At 46.6% G+C, this 17,495-nt stretch overlaps 6 protein-coding genes across 6 annotated transcripts; 2 read left to right on the top strand and 4 right to left on the bottom strand.

The window, feature by feature from the left end:
• Positions 1–519: 519 nt before the first annotated feature.
• BDV14DRAFT_200336 (FAD-binding oxidoreductase) lies at positions 520–1,929 on the bottom strand (the record flags this gene model as incomplete). Its single annotated transcript, XM_073773489.1, has 2 exons — positions 520–1,263; positions 1,318–1,929. 2 exons carry the CDS (start codon positions 1,927–1,929, stop codon positions 520–522), a joined length of 1,356 nt encoding a protein of 451 aa, XP_073628037.1.
• Positions 1,930–2,724: 795 nt separating this feature from the next.
• Positions 2,725–4,225, bottom strand: BDV14DRAFT_200335 (uncharacterized protein; the record flags this gene model as incomplete). The annotated part of the gene is made up of 4 exons (XM_073773488.1): positions 2,725–3,106; positions 3,182–3,307; positions 3,414–3,566; positions 4,077–4,225. 4 exons carry the CDS (start codon positions 4,223–4,225, stop codon positions 2,725–2,727), a joined length of 810 nt encoding a protein of 269 aa, XP_073628036.1.
• A 733-nt stretch (positions 4,226–4,958) lies between these two features.
• Positions 4,959–5,585, bottom strand: BDV14DRAFT_208915 (uncharacterized protein). The gene has a single exon (XM_073775522.1). The coding sequence runs from the start codon at positions 5,527–5,529 to the stop codon at positions 5,050–5,052; it is 480 nt and encodes a 159-aa protein (XP_073628035.1). The 5' UTR covers positions 5,530–5,585; the 3' UTR covers positions 4,959–5,049.
• A 2,178-nt stretch (positions 5,586–7,763) lies between these two features.
• Positions 7,764–9,452, top strand: BDV14DRAFT_189871 (uncharacterized protein; the record flags this gene model as incomplete). The annotated part of the gene is made up of 4 exons (XM_073771261.1): positions 7,764–8,245; positions 8,291–8,759; positions 8,816–9,098; positions 9,151–9,452. 4 exons carry the CDS (start codon positions 7,764–7,766, stop codon positions 9,450–9,452), a joined length of 1,536 nt encoding a protein of 511 aa, XP_073628034.1.
• Positions 9,453–11,439: 1,987 nt separating this feature from the next.
• On the top strand, positions 11,440–14,399 carry BDV14DRAFT_189870 (putative dynamin GTPase; the record flags this gene model as incomplete). Its single annotated transcript, XM_073771260.1, has 7 exons — positions 11,440–11,506; positions 11,548–12,149; positions 12,942–13,559; positions 13,622–13,732; positions 13,763–13,789; positions 13,826–14,125; positions 14,178–14,399. The coding sequence occupies 7 exons, from the start codon at positions 11,440–11,442 to the stop codon at positions 14,397–14,399; spliced, it is 1,947 nt and encodes a 648-aa protein (XP_073628033.1).
• Positions 14,400–15,716: 1,317 nt separating this feature from the next.
• BDV14DRAFT_189869 (uncharacterized protein) lies at positions 15,717–16,956 on the bottom strand (the record flags this gene model as incomplete). Its single annotated transcript, XM_073771259.1, has 6 exons — positions 15,717–15,929; positions 16,023–16,066; positions 16,122–16,206; positions 16,237–16,398; positions 16,477–16,571; positions 16,752–16,956. 6 exons carry the CDS (start codon positions 16,954–16,956, stop codon positions 15,717–15,719), a joined length of 804 nt encoding a protein of 267 aa, XP_073628032.1.
• Between the last annotated feature and the right edge of the window lie 539 nt (positions 16,957–17,495).

The following is a 17,495-nucleotide window of genomic DNA, read 5'->3' as shown; positions in this document are numbered from 1 at the left end:
TTCTGATGTAAAAAGGACATTCGTGTGCGCCTTTCGGAGAGTGTAAGGGAAGATCAAGACTGACTCCTCAATGAGACAAAATGAAAGAGCCGTCTTGATCAAAACAGGCAGGTATGATTCATAATCCAGCCATTGGTCGCTCCTTCCTCAAGAATCGTGAATCATACTCTACGTACAAGAAAGGCGCGACTAGAAGCGCACCTGTCCTAAGTACTGATGTGCTTCGTAGGGCAGGTACGATTTGTAATCATCACCGGTCGCTCCTTCCAGATGAATCTGACAAAAGGTATCATAGGGAAGGTAGGTTCATCGCTTGTGAGGAAGGTTTCATGGTAATATCACATAGGCAGACCTGTCAAGATGGCCCTGTGGTTGGCCATCGGATGGATTACACCCTGCCTTACCCCATCTAGCCCACTTCGTCCAAGGATTATATGTTATCAATGCTATACCTCTCCTAAGATATCTCAGTTGCATGATATGTTAAAATTCAGAGAACACCTCTACCTAGTTTAGAGGTTATAGGTAAGAAATCGCAGCCTTAAACACATTCCCTCCGTCAACCTTCCACTTCAGCTCTTTCAAGAACTGCAGATTGCTTCCAAAGATCTTCTCAGGCTCAATCTCCTCTCTCGGTAAAAAGGACAAGTACGACGCAGGCAAGATATTCGCTGCTTCCGTCTTCTTCAACGCATCCTGGAACTCTCTTCCCCAGGTCAATGCATCTTCTAAATTCTCATCATTTGCCACAATCGTACAGATCTCAACAACGTAGTGAGGTTCCCTCGCAATAAACACCGAATCTGCATTGGGATGAGCAGACGGCGACTCCTTTCGCAACTGATGGATATCAAAAAGGAGATGCGGATCAGACGGGATTCTCGCCGTGAAGTCTGCTATAACAGCCGCGACTTCATCCGTTATTTCCCGCAGACTGATCGTGTACATTCGTCCCTGTGTTGACTTGGGGACGAACTTTGAGACTTCGGCCATGAATGCTAATGGCGTTATTGGTCCGACTGTGTTCACCATCACGGGCGCGAGACTGGAGATTTTGTCGAGCCATTCCTGGCCTTCGATATGGTCGGAGGAGTTCCAGGAGAAGAAGACTGCGAGGGTTGGACTTGGGAGAGGGACAACGGCTTGCATAAGACCTAGACATGGAGGGAGGCCCTCATCGACTAGGGCTCTATATCCCTTGTTGTATTCGTGAATGGCGGTAGGAAGGTCCGAGGACTGAAACATGATTGCCCCAGCAAGAATCTATATTCCATCAACCCTTAATTTGGGTATCATACTATTGGGAGAATGACATACCTGACTCATCTCATAAACCCTAACCGTAGCCTCAACAACAACCCCGAACGCACCCCCCGCCCCCCTAATCCCCTTCAACAACTCATCACCAGCCTTAACCTCAACAACCTCACCCCGCGCATCAACAATCTTAGCACCAACAATCTGATCAACACCCAGCCCAAACAACGAACTGTAAAGCCCATACCCACCATACATAGCCCACCCGACGTACCCAACCGCATCAACAGTCCCGCAGGGCGTGATGAGGTCTTCTTTCTGTAATTCTTCTATCAAGTCACTAGCGAGAATTCCTCCTCCGACTTTCGCAGTCATGGACTCTTTCTCGATGATGATATTGTTCAGGCGCCGGAGATCGAGGGTTACGGAGTCATTGTTCATGCTTCGACCGTGCATGTCGTGGCCGCCGACGCGGATCGTGAAGGGGATGTTGTGAGAGGTAAGGAAGGATACGCATTTCGATACATCGAGTATGCTTGATGGACGGAGGATAGCGGATGGTCGGACGGATGGGGAGACGAAGATTGTTCGGTGGGTGTTGTAGGAGGGTGAGGAGGGGATGATGAGCTCGGTGGATGGGTTTTGCGAGGCGAAGGAGGGGAGGGTGTCCATGGTGCTTTGCTTGTTCTTTTTCTCTTCTTTTCTTCTTCTCTGCTATCTTGTTCTGGTGTAATATTGTCTTTGCTTTGGTTTCTGTGTTATGGTGTCTATTGATTTTTCGACAGCACGGCGAGCATTTATACCAGACCTCTGCTTCCAGTGCTATACAATTATCAACTGGGTGGATCCTCAGCTGCACAATGCCCATGCTCTTGAACACGAACTGGCGAATCATTTCTATGCGCTTTTTATTTAATTATGGGGCCCGGGTGAGCTAGACTCCACTATATGTACAAATTTGGCAGCTGGGTGGGTTCCCTGGGCGATTCTATGGGGCCATCCTCAGCCGCCGGTTAGATTTGTAAAGATCAGCTTGATCAACCTAATTAGAGTCACAACGTGATGTACGGGGTACGTGGTACTATTTAGACAAATCCAGAAGCTGATAGCATGGTCCACCGCTTGCAAGTCAAGATAAAAATGGCGAGCCCGCGCCGATAAGCATACGCATACGCCGTTCCGTCCTGTTTTCGCTTAATGCTTTTCGTAGCGTCTGGATCGTACCACAAAATTGTCAAACAGCACACAGCGGATCTCTTTCATCAGGCATTCTTCAATTATGATTCCGGCCTCTCCGCCTGGTGACTCGATATGTCTTCCTGCTGGATTGTCATGTGGTTCCGATCAGAATGCCGATTTGTCGCTGCTGGTTCATCTGCATGTTTATGTAGATCTAACCTCCAAAATGATACCGTACAAAAGCTTCTTCCTGCTCATCATATACTATCGTACAAGTGACCACTCGCTTCATCTCCCATGTACATCCCCATAAGCCGGCGGCTGCGTGCCCTTCAACGGAACAACCGACTGAGTCGCCCTAAACATCTTCCAGATCCCACTGTCGCTTTGACGTTTCCGCTTACGCAAAAACCACAGCACACCAACAATAATCACTAACCCCATAACGCCAACAACAACACCAATAGCGACCTTCACGCCCGTCCTAAGACCAGAATTCGACTTTCCATCCAACCAAGATTCGCACTGCAAATCCCCAAGGCCACTATGGTTCAGAAGTATTTTACCCGTGGCAGCAGCGAGCGTTTCAAGAACGGCATCGCAGTCCAGGGGCAGTGTGGAGTCTATTGTAATGTATTTGTCGAGGTGCTGAAAATTGGGAAAATTGACGCTGTGTTTGTATTAGTATGTATGTGGGTGGGGTGGTCATGACTCCAGCTGAACCATAGGTAAGTATCCGACTGACCTGGAGATATCACCAGTAAGTTCGACTCTATCCATCGAGTCAACGGGGAGATTGACATCGATTCTAGCGGACGAGCTCAGTGAGAACATGGTCTCGTGCGCGTCTCGGGGATTCGGTATGGAGAGACTATTGGGTGCGTAAGTATACGGCTGCTGGTTAGTGGACGGTTTCCCAGTCTATGTACCTACGTCCCTTCCATTGGCACTCTGTGGGAAGGGAAGAACCTGCTCACCTTCCAATATCACCATCCAACTCCACAAATCCAAAAAGCTTGCTCAGTTTCGGGAATGTGAGATTGGCGACCGGCCCTCCTGAAGTCGAGAATTCAAAGTCTCTATCACCTGCTCCCCCGCCTGTAATCTCCGCCAAGCTGGGGACATCTAGACTGCGTCCAGTCAGGCGTTGTTAGTTAGGTTAGGTAGTAGCTATTGAATGCACAGCATAGCGTATCGTATCCTTACGAGTTGGATTTTGGCCCCGCGCTCTGTTGCACGCACCTCGATATCCTCCCTTCGATGCCCAGACCAGGAACGGACTGTAACGAGGGCAACGATATATCCAGTGAGCCTGCCGGCGATGCCTCGGGATCACACATGTCCTTGTTGCAGATATGGAGATGTCGAACCACGGTGCGCAATGAGTCAAGACGTAGAGAGTTCCTGTTATAAACGAACAAACCAGCCGACCAGCCCGGTTAAAGTTTAATATCATTAACGACGATAAATAGATGTGCCCGGTTTCCCTCCACTTACCCCGTCATATTCTCCCTGACAGTGATATACTCCGCCCACTCCAAGCCCTCAAATCCGCCTCCCGGACATATCCCAAGTTCAAATCCCAACCTACTTTCTTCAACCTCGGCATGGATACCCTCCGCAGCGACGAAATATTATACAGACCCAGCGTCAACCCGGTTTCTTCCAAATCAGGCATATCAAAGGACGTCAACGTCGGTTCGGGCTTGTTCTCGCGATCATCGGGATCAACGCGCCAGTTGATTTCGCCTGTGATGTTGCGTATATTGGGGAGGTGGAACGGGCCCATGTAGCCGGTTGAGATATACAGGCCTCCGTTTATGGTTGTGCATTCTGAGGCTATTTGGTTGAGGTCGGATTGGTTGGTTATGGTCCACGCTCCGAGGGATGGTGTACAAGTTTGCACGGTGGCTGTTGATGCGGCTGCGAGGATGGCGAGCTACCGCGGGGGGGGGGGGGGGGGGGGGGGGGGGGGGGGGGGGGGGGGGGGGGGAGGTGAGGGATACATTGTGGTAACGGGTAGATTGAGACGACGATCATCAATAGATTGGTAGACAGGGTTTGGAACCCTCAAGGCGGGTTCGCAGAGCCCTGAATCCTGCGGCGATGAACCCTGCCCAGCCCTATCTAATTGGATTAGCCCTAGGAACGCAGCTTGGCGGCTGAGGTTGCAACGAAGTATTGTGTGTACCTTGGCATGCCCAGATAGCAACCATCACCATTGGCTGAGTGGTTACTAGAGTCTAGCTATAGGTGATATTTGGAATTAATACTGAGAGCTACTTTAGCGTGAATGACTCGCACCGGGGTTCGTCCGGCGTGGCAATATCTGCACAGGTAACACGTAGGAAGTAGGTAGTTAGGGATGATGCGTAAGGATGCCATCGAACAGCCTTGGATTAAAGACTAGAGAGTACAGAATGAGTACAGAATGAGTAAATACACGTAGAATTGTCGCCTGCTATACCTTCACCCTGAGGAGCAGTCCTTCAACAAATCAAGATATAAGACGGAAAACAGCTAATCCCTTCATCTTCACCTTCGCCATGCATCCGCGCACGCATGCCCGAGCCCAAGAATAGGGACTAATCTTCCGGCCCATGGGAACTGAGCTTAACCCCTAGAGCGACCAGTAATAGTAAAAGTCGCATCAGCCGAACAAGCAACAGTCCCCTCACTCGTAAAGCTCCCCGAACAAGTCCCATCAGTCCCAGCAGCAATGCCAATCTCAGACAAATCGGCATCCACAGTCCCCTGGTACTCCAGAATCCCATCCGGCTGCACAGCACTGCAAGATTCCGGGTTCCCGTCAAAGGCAGAGGTGCACTTGAATGTCCAAGTGCCGGACCAGCAGTCGGAGGTCATGTCGATGTTCTCGCTGTCGCTCATGCAGGGGGCGTAGCCGTCAGGGTGGGAGGCGCTGTAGAGTGTATTGCCGTCGTTGTCAACGAGATTGAAGCCGGTTGAGTAGCCGGCACCGGAGCCCTGGATGCCGGAGAAGGAGGAGGCGGAGTAGATGAAGTTTATGGTGTTGGAGACTGCGGCGGCGGTGGAGGCGCTGGCCAGGAGGGCGAGGAGGGCTTTCGCTTGCATTTTGGTGGTTGGGTTTGGGCTGGGATTGATTGGTTTGGTTTGGTTTGGTTGTGAAGAGGATGAGGAAGGATATTGATGATGAGTATCCTGGCACGGGGAGGACCACGGTATTTATATCTGAATCGCTGGCCCCCAGCAGTGCCAGTGCAACACGCTTCTACCTTTTCCCCCGCCGAACCATCAATAGCAAAATCGAACGAGTCTGCCTAGTTCCCCTAAGCATGAATCAACGCCCACAGCCCCCTGGCAAGGCGCTACACTGGAAACCTTTCTCCGAGTTTCAACGCCCCAAAGACCTCGAATCTAGACTAAATGCATGGAGAAATAGGGCCAAAACAAGAAAAACGCCACAGCTAGCTCTACAACTAAGCTACAGCCTAGCGATTTCTTCACCGGCCCGAAACATGCGGCTCCATATTTTGGCCCTGATGCTCCACCAGCTGAGCCTTCTTGGCCCCCATTAGGGCTATAAAGTAGACTGCTGAATTCTGGAATGTAGATCCCTCGCGTATGACGCCATGGTTTTACTGTAGAATATTTCATTCTCTCGTAGATCTCTGTAAAGTGCAAGGCCTAGAGGTGGGACGTTGCTCTGGTCGATCATGGCGCCCTGCAGCTGGCACCAGAGTCAGAGGACTATAAAGTAACAAAAGTTCAACAAGATTTGCTCGGAAAAGCTTATAGCATTTTTTTGGGGGGAGCTCCCAAGAATCCCCTGTTCCCGTTCTTCACAGAGTATCTCTATCAAGACACGTAGCTCGTGCCTCGATCGTAGGTAGTCTCAAAAGCCTAGAGGTTCAACTAGGAAGTTCTCTCCGCCAACCTAAGCTTAAAGCTAGCCTGCCTGGCAGTGGGACCCTCCCTACGAAGCTGATTCGTCTGCTCGAGAAAAACCCATTGCGACCCGCAGCGTCCGTGGCGGGTCGACAGCGGCCTGCCGTGGGCCACCCGCAACACTAGGTACCTATCAGTATTTGTCAACCTTAACCCCAAGAGGCAAGAAACGTGAGAAACCTCTTCAGGCAAACAGTCTGTAGGTAGCTACCTAGTTAGCATGGCTGGCTTGAATCTCTTACTCCCTTTCCGACACGCTTATTCGTCCCCTCGTTGAATACCCACCTATCCTACGCTAGCTAGGTACCTAGGTACCTACCTATCGCGCAAATATCTACGAGCGCCAAGGCCATTGCCCTTCTCGTTCTAGTAGGTGAGCAATGCCGCTTTGAAGTCGCGCGGCCAGGGTGAGGAATGAGCGTCGCGCGACGCTCACCCTGATCAGCCAAAGCACCATTCATTTTTCGCGCAGGCAGTAGTCTCCAAATTTCCACTAAGTTATCTTTAGTTGGTAGGAAAGCTAGGTGATTATGATTGGCTGCAGCAGCGAGCTGACTTTTCTCATCGCTCTTAACTACAAGAGCAATCACAGCCATGATTTGGGGTGCAGCTGTGGCTTTGACCCTACCGTGAAGCGATGGATTTGTCTCATCGGGTGGCTTGCCGCCTAAGGTATCTACCGTTGGTTAGCTAACGTAATTCACGGGGGCTCAACAACTTTTCAAGCTGCAGCAGTGGAAAAGTTGATTCTTTCCTTTTTCCAATATGACCCCTCAGCTTTATAACCATATTTAGCGGTTGTTAAGAACACGACGCCTTTGGAAGACGTGTGCAGGGTATTGCTAAGGCTAACTTGGAGCTTTCTACATCTGCACCAAGATGGCTACAAGGTGGTCTTTGGTTCGACGCAATTGTGGATCTGGGATGTTATGGTATGGTGTATAAACTAGGGCCTGAGATGTGAAAAGCGTCATGCTGATTATCATTAAAATGGTATGCCGTGTTATGCAGAGCTTCGTTTGTATTGACCAAGATAGTTTAAGGATAGCCATCGACCCGATGTAATTGTGGGTTTGTGACTTCCAGTATATCGCCCAAATCAGGGTTTAAGCGGCGATGAGCGTGATACTAGCTACTATTGAATTGGTAGGCAAGGAAAGACTAGTCAAGTTTAGTGTTAGCAGGTTTCAAGTACCCAGGTACTTGAAATCCACGTGACATCGTGCGGGGGTGTTCTGCTGGTATTTATGGAGGCCGAAAGGGACGAAAGGGGAAAAACTCTGTATCTTCTAATTACTGCATACCGCTTTTCTCACCGCCATCATGACCATCTCTGATAAAATTTCCCTAGTCGCTTGTACGATTAAAGCGTTTTCTTCTCATTACCTTGTACGCTTATCATGCCTCGTCCATCTATTGATCTTGAACCCTATCGACAGGAGATATGTGATCTCTACCAAACTGGTACCTTCATCGACAATATTGCTCTACTGCTGGCCAACAAATATTATATCAAAGTTACCCCTCGTACGCTCAAGACCCGCCTCAAAAAATGGGGTGCCAGTAAGCAAAATCGTACGGCAAGCAATGATACAGCTCTTCATAGCCGTATCAAGGTCCTGATGTATCAAGTTGGCCTTAATGAAGCTGAAATTCTCAGAATTCTTCAGCTAGAAGGATTTGATATCCAAGCTCGTACACTAAAATACATTCGACAAAGACTTGGTTTAGTACACTGGACAGCCAACCCAATCATCAATCAAGCAAAGGTTGAAAAGGTTATGAATACCCTTCGTACAGAGCTCTCTACTGGCCAAATTGAAGAATATGGACGAAGAATGCTTCATACACATTTTAAGAGTAAGGGGCTACTTATTAGCAGGTATATACTAAAATATATATATAGACACCAACTTACTTTATACAGGGACCGGCTTTTTTCTATGTATCGGGATTTAGCACCTGGAGCTGCACAGAGACGCCTATATGATCTCCAGCGCCACCGGGGTGCTTACATTGTGCCCGGGCCTAATTTTATCTGGTCAATTGATGGCTGTCTCAAACTAGCTCCGTACGGCATCGAGATATATGCAGCTATTGATGCATATTCACGCTATATTATCTGGGTTTATGTTGGTATTAGCTCTCGTACAGCTGTGAGTGTCCTCCGTCAGTTTCTTGATACTCTCGAGATTACTGCAACACAGCCTCGATTTGTACGATCAGATCGAGGAGGAGAGACAGTTCTTCTGGCTGAAGCCCAGCATAAACTTCAGCAGTCCTGCCATCCAGAGATCTTAATTAAGGACTGTTATCTTCATGGTACAAGTACTGCAAATCAGAGAATTGAGGCCTGGTGGCTTCAGTTAACACGTGGGGTTATCTTCCGATACAGAGTAAGTACTTTATATGCCTGACGCTCCTCTGTACAGTAGCTAATACAAAAAAAAAGGCATACTTTCATGGGCTTGTTGAGGATGGCAAGTTCTCAAAGGATATACTAAGTGATCAGATTGCTTTATATGCAATCTATATGCCAATTCTCCGGGTTCAGATCACCTCCTTTGTACGAACATGGAACAATCATAATATCCGGAAGCAACGAAACCGGCCACATATAGTTACTGGCAAGCCATATATAAACTACAACTACCCAGCAGCTGGTGTACAAAATCATGGGATTAAGTTTGATATGGAGCTCTTTAAGTCCCTCCAGGATGATGTACGGGACTGGGGTATGTTTCTCTGGTTTGACTGTTTTAACCCTTACTAACCCCCGTACAATAGATCCAGATAAGTATCTGCCAATTGAGACCTATAATTGGACTCGTACGCAGCTATTAGAACTTAACTTTGATCCTGAAAACCCTCCAGAAACTGCTGCGGATAGTACAGATCATGCATTTATCCCATTTCGTACGACTTATCTTGAGCTACGATCTAGGATCAAAGCTCATATTCAGCAAGGTTCTCAGCCAATTCTTGAGTTATCCAAAGCACCTACAGGTACTTTTAATTGGGACCCACAGCATATTCCAGAAGGAATTGAAGAGGTGGAGTATAATGGAGAGCTGGGTGAAAATTCTTGACCACTTTACCTCTTATAAGTATCCGCAATCCCTCGTACAAAAGGGAAAAAAAGACAGAAGTGAAAAAAAGAACTTTATTATGCCTTTATCAGAACTCTGTCCTAGAACTAATCAGCCTCATGGCAATGCCTGGAGCTGTGGATTGTGCTTTGCAATAACATCTCGTACAACGACTAGTACAGAACCTCGCCGTACCGACATAGAAGTAATTGACTTGTTAAAAGGTCAAGCTGCTCTTGGCTCCCAAGCGGGACGGGAGAGTCTAAAGCTTCAAGAAATATAAAAATTCAAGTCGTTCCTTATAAAGCTCTTCGAATAAAACAAGGTAAATGCCTATGGACTATTATAATTGGGAGATTCCGAAGCCCAGAGTCTAATAGGTTGGCGAGGACTGTGAAGGCTTACTTGTTTCTTTTGTTTAGACATGCTTGGCTTCTCTGAGGTAATGCTGGAGTTGGAAGCTGTGGTCCCTTCACCCGGAGCAAGATGGCGCGGTTCGACGATTGAAGCTACTGTTGTGGAATTATCAACTATGTTGATACTGATGCATGAGGTGAATGACTAGGAACAGATTAGAGATAAGAAAAAATAACATACAAGAAGTTCACCATTTAGAAGATAGGTCGCGTTCCATACCTAGTAAAGGGTATAAGTATCACCATACACTAGTTGAGAAGGTATATGGAAAGACGCATCGTTGGAATGTAAGCTGGCAAGGACTGTGATTTAATTAGTTGTATCCTAATTTTTCTCATGCTGTTTTACTATCTCCTTTTCAACCCTTCTGGATGTCAATGATGTCGCCAAATATTATAGTATTGGGAGTTAAAAAATTCCATACCATGTAATGAAGCCCCTTCTAGTATGATCTGATCTAGGTAGCTGATCCTTTAGGTACTGTAACTCGATAATTGATCCAGGTGAAGCATCAATCTTCAAGTCTCTCCCATCACCTGGCATTCCTTTGTATTCAGGGCAGACTTTATTTGATATGGGATGGTCAATAACCTGATGGATGATTAAAATGTTCTGGCCTAGATTGGAATAAGCTTCTCAACTTGAATCTGATGGTGCTGACTTACCATAGTCACGAGCAAATCCATATCTTGGAAGCACTTCAGCCTTCACACCTCGCACATGAACCCCTCCTAACTAAGCCTACAACGTTAATTGCCTTCTTTACTAAATTATGAAACTTAAACTTACCGTAAACAACGCGAAGGCTGCTTGGAGGAACTGGTAGAGGATAAGTATGGTTTGGACCCTTATTGTACGTTGCGTATCTGGGTTCAGAGAATACTTTGTTCCAAACACAGTAGAAGAGGCCGCGGGCTGTTTTAATTATAACTTTCTTTATCAGTGCGACATTATTCGGTGTCGCTTTCTGTGGCAGGTCCGCCCTAGCCCAGCCGCGACGTATAAATGGAACCCACCAGACATTTGGTCTAGCAACGAAGACTTTTTGGCCCCAGTAGACATCAAAAGCATCCTGGACACCAGCACTATTGTCTGGGATAGATCTTTAAAGACAAAACTAGTGTTACCCCTAAGTTCTGATTTCTAGTCTCTTTAAACCTGATTGGAAGATGCGCTAGTCTGCCTTTAGAATAGCCCTGGAGTAGAAGTCCTCCTGCCGTATTCATGTAAGAAAGGGCAGAATGTATTGTTCAACAGCAGAAGGCTTGAGTATATGATCTTAGCAAGCAGTTTCAAATCACAGATGTTGATCATATGCTAATGAGATCCAGCCTTTGTGGTGGGGCGATTTGTTCTGCCATGATAAGTGTCACTGACCTCTTCACAGCTATCCTTCACAGTAGCCGTAACTGACACAATGACAGATTAAGTGACAGTGAATTAATCTATGAATGGCCTGCCGACTGGTCTATATAAGCCAGGCAAGGCCCCCTGCGTAGTCTTTTCTCACATCCACCCATCCAGGACCAATTCTCTCTACGCAGGGGTGTCAGTTCCTGGGAATCGAATCATGGATTCTCCATCGCAAAAAGATTGGATTGGACTCAAATGGGAAGGGGACGGAGAACCACCACCTGGTCTTTTCTCATCCAGAACATCCAAGGAATCACCAAAATAGACCGTGTTCGTGCTAATGGGGTGGGAAACCGCATCGCATTACCACAGATAGTGGTCGCTGGAGATCAGTCTGCGGGCAAAAGCTTGGTATTAGAGAGTCTCACTGGGTTTCCATACCCTCATCAAGATGGTCTCTGTACCAGATTCGCTACTGAGATCAGCCTTCGACATGAACCGGGTACCCAACGTGCTACGGGTATGATCATACCTCACTTCTCTCGCTCCACTGATGAGAAGACACGACTGAACGCGTTTCGATGTGAGATCCGTGATTTTGCAGAGTTACCGAAGATCATTGAAGAAGCTGCGAAGTTGATGGGCATCCGTGGACATGGTGCAAATTTGGATGCACCAGCCTTTTCTCCCAATGTTCTTCGCCTGGAAATAGTCGGAAACACAGGGCTGCACTTGACCATTGTTGATCTGCCAGGGCTGATATCTGTATCTGAAAATGAAGAAGATGTTAAGCTTGTGAGAGATCTGGTGGACTCGTATTTTGAAACTTCACGGACGATTATCCTTGCTGTAGTACCTGCGAGCAGTGATGTTGATACTCAGGGTATTATTCAGCGTGCTCGCAATTTTGACAAGGCTGGACATCGAGTACACAGGTCATGTGCACCTTGAAAAACCTCGGGCGCACGCTACATACTTCTTGGCACGCGCAAGGGGCTTCTGATCTTATAAATACAATACAGCATACCTTGAAATTTCAATTTTAACTTTCATCCCTAATTATTTTGGTTCCCGATCTCTACTTTGCAACCACTTGCTTATTATTTATTAACTGCTTGGCTATTAAATAAATATGGATTTACAAGACTTTTTATTTGACTTTGATCAAAATAAAGATGGTTCACTAAATAATAATTTAATTAAGGTGAGGTTTCTTATTCAAGTCAAGTACTTATTAACTGATTTGCAACTACTTAGCAACTAGATGCTCCTATATAACTTACTAATGCAAAAACCAACCCACTGCAAACACTGCATCTTGAATATACAGACGATCTTCCTGAGTATCCCAGAACTGACCCTCACGGATATTCTTATGTTGTTGCCGTGAATGGCTAGTTGCAGGAAGAAACAGAGCATTTAGTCCAAGACGTAAGTAGTATACAACCAGTTCCCAACCACTTACTAACTGATCCTCAAGCAGTTCTAAACTGGTTAGCATCTACAGTCTGTAATTAAACGCATTGTAAGGTACTGAAAACCCTAAGTGCTCTGTAATTTTTACGTGTAGCGGTATCGGGCATGTGCACCACTAGGCCTATCACATGACCAGTTTCGGGGCGGGCGGCAGTTCGGACGAGGCCAGGTCATCTGTAACCTGCTGGACATCGAACTGTGGGGATTATTACTAAACCTGATCTTATCAATACTGGGACGGAGTCGCGTGTTGCGCGCTTGGCGAAAAATCTTGATAGCACAAGACTGAAGCTCGGGTTTTTTCTTGTTAAGAACCCTTCCCCGGCCGAATTGGAGAAAGGTACTACACCGGCGGAGCGCCGTAAGGCTGAGCTCGAGTTCTTCACGACAGCAGCTTGGAAAGGGCAAGGAATCGACCCTTCACGCATTGGAATAGACAACCTGCGAACGTTCTTACAAGACCTCCTGGATACCCATATCGAGTCCGAGCTACCTAAAGTACAGGAAGACGTGCGGCACCTGCTCAGTGAGATTAACAATGAGCTTGTCGACCTGGGTACGGAACGATCGTCACCTAGCCAAATCCGTGTGTATTTGACAAGGGTCAGCACCGATTTCCATAATTTGGTGAAGTCCGGGGTCGAAGGAGCATACACTGGCCGTGATGCAGGCTTCTTCCACGTTGACTGCGACAATATAACAGTTCGACTTCGCGCAGCCATCCATATGCACAACGAAAACTTCGCTGCCTATATGAGGCAGCATGGCGAGAAGCGAAAAGTGATTGCAAGCGAGCAATTAGATACCACACAGGCAGATAATGACCAGGTGCTTCTCACAGACGACCAAATGATGTCGTGGGTTTAAAAGGTATGTAGTCTTATGGTGCCTTTTGCAACGATAGGTAACGTTGATATAATTAGCTGTACCACGAGACAAGAGGTCGAGAGCTGCCTGGCAATCATAATCATACCCTGCTTACCGAATTGTTTCAGGCTCAATCAGAGCGATGGGGGGGTATCAGTCGTCGCCATGTGAGTGACGTCGTAAGTCGGGTGTCTTAGTTTATTCACTCTGCACTGAGTTTCGTTGTCAAAGATTCTGAAGTCTGTTAAAGTTTAATACAGAGGATTAAAGTCAGCCTGGACAGCAATGCCCAAAAAGCATATGAAGAGTTGGACAAGTTGATTCAAGATGAGGCATGCCATCCCATCACTTACAACCATTATTATACAGACAACATCCAGAAAGCCCGGCTTGATCGCTCTAAGGAGAACCTCAAGGTTTCGATGGATGATGTAACCCGCGACTGGAACGGAAAATTAGAGAGCGGCAAATTGTTGTCAGCTCTTCAAGATCGCGTGGTTGTCGATATGACAAAGCAGGCTTGCACGGATGCACGTACTGACTTAGCCGCATACTACAAAGTAAGAATCCCATTGACTTTCCCAGCATACATCAAGTGCTAACTTAGCCAAGGTTGCAATAAAGTCGTTCGTCGATAATGTTTGTCGTCAAGTCATTGAACGGCACATCCTTGCTACCCTTCCAAATGTCTTCAGTCCCATAACCGTCAGCACTTATACTGATGAGGATCTACTTCGCTTGGCCGCTGAATCACGTCAGATACGGCGCCGCAGGACTGAGGCAAGCCAGCTTCAAAAGGCCCTGGAACAGAGCCTTCGGGACCTTGAGTTTTAATTGATATCGCACTTCATGCTCTGTTTCTGGTTTTTATTTTTTTCCCCAAGGGGTTTTATTTCCCAGAAACTTCACGCAAATGCGGGAGCAATGCATTCTTTGATCTTCAATAGCTATTATTTTGATTCTGAAATGTACTGAGAATATTTATGTAAACAAAGGTATCTGGATTTACAACACAACTACGGTATATGGTTTGTTGTGCTACTCATATCTTTGCCAATCTATTTCCCTACTTCTAAATATAAAACATCATCGTCACCAACTATACGCAATACAAAGCCATATCTGTAGAGATTCCGCTGTATTTATGACGACACTAGAATTTATCTTGGCTCAGAAACAGATCTCTATGTCTTTGGATGGGAAGAGGATGGAGCTTTGAGGTTCGTAGCAATCTCGAGGTTCCGATTAAATATGCGTGGGCTGACGAGTGTAGCCTCAGAGCAGTGGTGGAGCTTTTGGGAAAAGTCATATTCCTATAAATCAGTCCATAAATACTTTAGTGAGCTGTCAGAGGAGCAGCAAAAGATCCTTGCAAAATGTGATGATGCCCGAGCCTTGCACGCATGCCTTCCATGTCTCCCCCACCTTCAGACCATTTATTTAATATATGAAGACGGCATTGACCAGCCATTCCGTTGGTTAGCCACCAGTCTATTCCTTGATTGGAACGATTCGATGCTTATGCATCTTGGGATTCATGTGGAGGTTATGGGATGTTTAAGACGGTGTGGAGTTTCTATTCACAGCTTTGGGGTCTTTGGCTTTAACTCTTACATCTTAACTATAGACAAAGGATTTCTAGAAAAAATGGCTGATGCGTTGGGTTCTGTGACTAACTTTATGCTTGTTGATAGCACTGGTCTCTTGCCCTGCTTAGCTTCAATCCCGCTTCCCTCTCTACTCCGTCCTAAGCTAGGAAGTTGTGGGCTTTAGCTATTAAATCTTGAGGATTTTTACTTGAAGCACAACAGAAGACTTCAGCATATTTATTTTAAAGATGTCTGGGTTTCGGCTAGGAAAGTTTATGGTTGGGGAGTCTCGCTAAGTACTGGAAACCTTGCTACCCTTGTTGATAACCTTATTGTTATACACAAGTCTGGTGTCCTTGAGCGAATCATGGTCAATTAGAAGGATGATGGTCACTATGAGCACCAATAAAGGCTTGCCCTTGAATCTACGGCAACTAGTATGTAAATATAGTGTATATTTGGTGCCTTCCCTAATCAAACAAGTTCCAGAAAAAAAACTTTCATCCTCTATTGCATCTCCCCGCCAAGGGTCCTTCAACAGAATATTCCGTTTCTGCTGGTGCTAAGAGCTTAGGTCAAGACCTTCAATATAGTCGTTGAACTCGCCAATCAGAATCCTCAAGGATGAGCTAGAGCATGTGTGAGGGGCTTTGCTGTGACGCGAGTACCATACTGGCGATTTGAATGATGATATCTTTCGTACCAGATGTTTGTAGGTTATATTAGGGAAGGGAGCCACAGGTCTTGGTAAAAGCAGAGCATTCACATGCAATTGCTTTGTAAGTGCGCCATACATGGCCGAGCTGCACGTAAAATTACATCTTTAATTGCCGCTTAGGAGGGTGTCACATATATCATGAAGTTGGACAACTAAATTATTGATAGCTTCCTCCCTATGGATATTCATCAATCCTGCAATGCTATTAGCATGTCATGGAAAGAGAACAGACAATTTTTTAATCCTTACTTATGATACATCCCGGAATTGGAAGCCCTAGATTGCTAATCTCGTTGCCACAACATGACATGGCAGTTAAGGTAGCTTTTTTAAACTAACAAGGGAGCTGGAAATACCAGGAAACCCACAACCATAGTATTAAATCCCGATAATATGTTGTGGGAACGTCTTTCTTCAGAGCCTTAATCCAAGTTCCCGCCAGCATGTCTACAGTTTGCCTGCAGTTATAGTAGTCAGCTAGAACAGCAACTTTTGCAAGTAACTTAAGGTTGAGTTGCCAGGGTATCTCGTAGGATTGGCAATGCATGATCCAAAGTAGGATCATGAGCGCGTCAATATCCTAACTCTCCGCAGGAATCTCGACTGAGCCGTTTTGCAGATAATTAATGCTCTCCACCAAACCGCCAGTGAGCATTTTCCTAAACACTAATAAGGCAAATATTAAATGCTTCGCGGAGACTTTGATGCGGATGCAATTTTCGTGCAGTAGCTCACAAATTAATTCGGGATTGATTGGTTTTGCGGCAGGTTATTCTTCAGCTGGCGCAGGTTCTTTGTCGGCAGCCTTCGGAGCAGGATCATCGACAATCTCTGAGGTAGGAGCATCGACAAGCTCTATGGCAGGTTCGCCAAAAAAACCTGGGGTAGGTTCTTTGATTGGTATCGTTGAGTAGTTGAATACTTTCGCGGGACACTGGACAACATCCCATAATTTCAGAAAAAGGGCGTGGGAGACCAAGCCAGCAACCATAGCCTTGTCCGGCTGTGCAAAGGGAGAATTTGCGTGGCGCAGTATTATTACCACCTCCCCGTCTGGATCAATAATATGAGTAGATTGATTCATAGCAGTTGTCGAATGGACTGGATGAAGCCTTCGAGGGAAAGATGAGGGAAAGAAAAAGGGCAGAGAATAAAGGGATATAAAACTGGGAGTGCGAAGAATTAAATAGGCCAGGGTTGTGTTTTCATTTCTTGATAGGGTGAAAGCGTGGCAGTGGTTCATTGGACTCTGCGTTGGCACCAAGCTACCAGGGAAATCGCGCCCGCCCTTCCGGACAATACCCATGTACCAGCTCCTGGACCTTTGTGGCCGAGACGTTAACCTCCACGCCCGATGTGAGAGCCTGATTCTGTTTTGACTCGTGGCGAACTTCTACCTAATGGCAACCTCCGCCAATGCTGCTCTTGTCTCGGTCAATGTAGCCTACAAGCCAACATTGGAACACGAACACCCGCTGAGCTGGGCCTGAAAACCAGTATGATACTATACTATGGGGCCATGAAGATTAAAGGGTGGAGACAGTCCGGCATGAGGATCATTACTCCGCACCGGGCACGGTGCCCGCGATGAGCGTGACCGCCAATTGGCAGAAATAAGCCAAT

Source organism: Aspergillus stella-maris (assembly GCF_047715825.1).
Source record: "Aspergillus stella-maris strain CBS 113639 unplaced genomic scaffold BDV14scaffold_28, whole genome shotgun sequence".
Lineage (NCBI taxonomy): Eukaryota > Fungi > Ascomycota > Eurotiomycetes > Eurotiales > Aspergillaceae > Aspergillus > Aspergillus stella-maris.
Note: the sequence above shows the minus strand (reverse complement) of the source record. Positions and strands in the feature narration are given on the sequence as shown.

What these genes read in the sequence shown, in the direction of transcription:
- BDV14DRAFT_208915 (XM_073775522.1), bottom strand. Translation starts at nt 5,529, where the DNA reads ATGCAAGCGAAAGCCCTCCTCGCCCTCCTGGCCAGCGCCTCCACCGCC.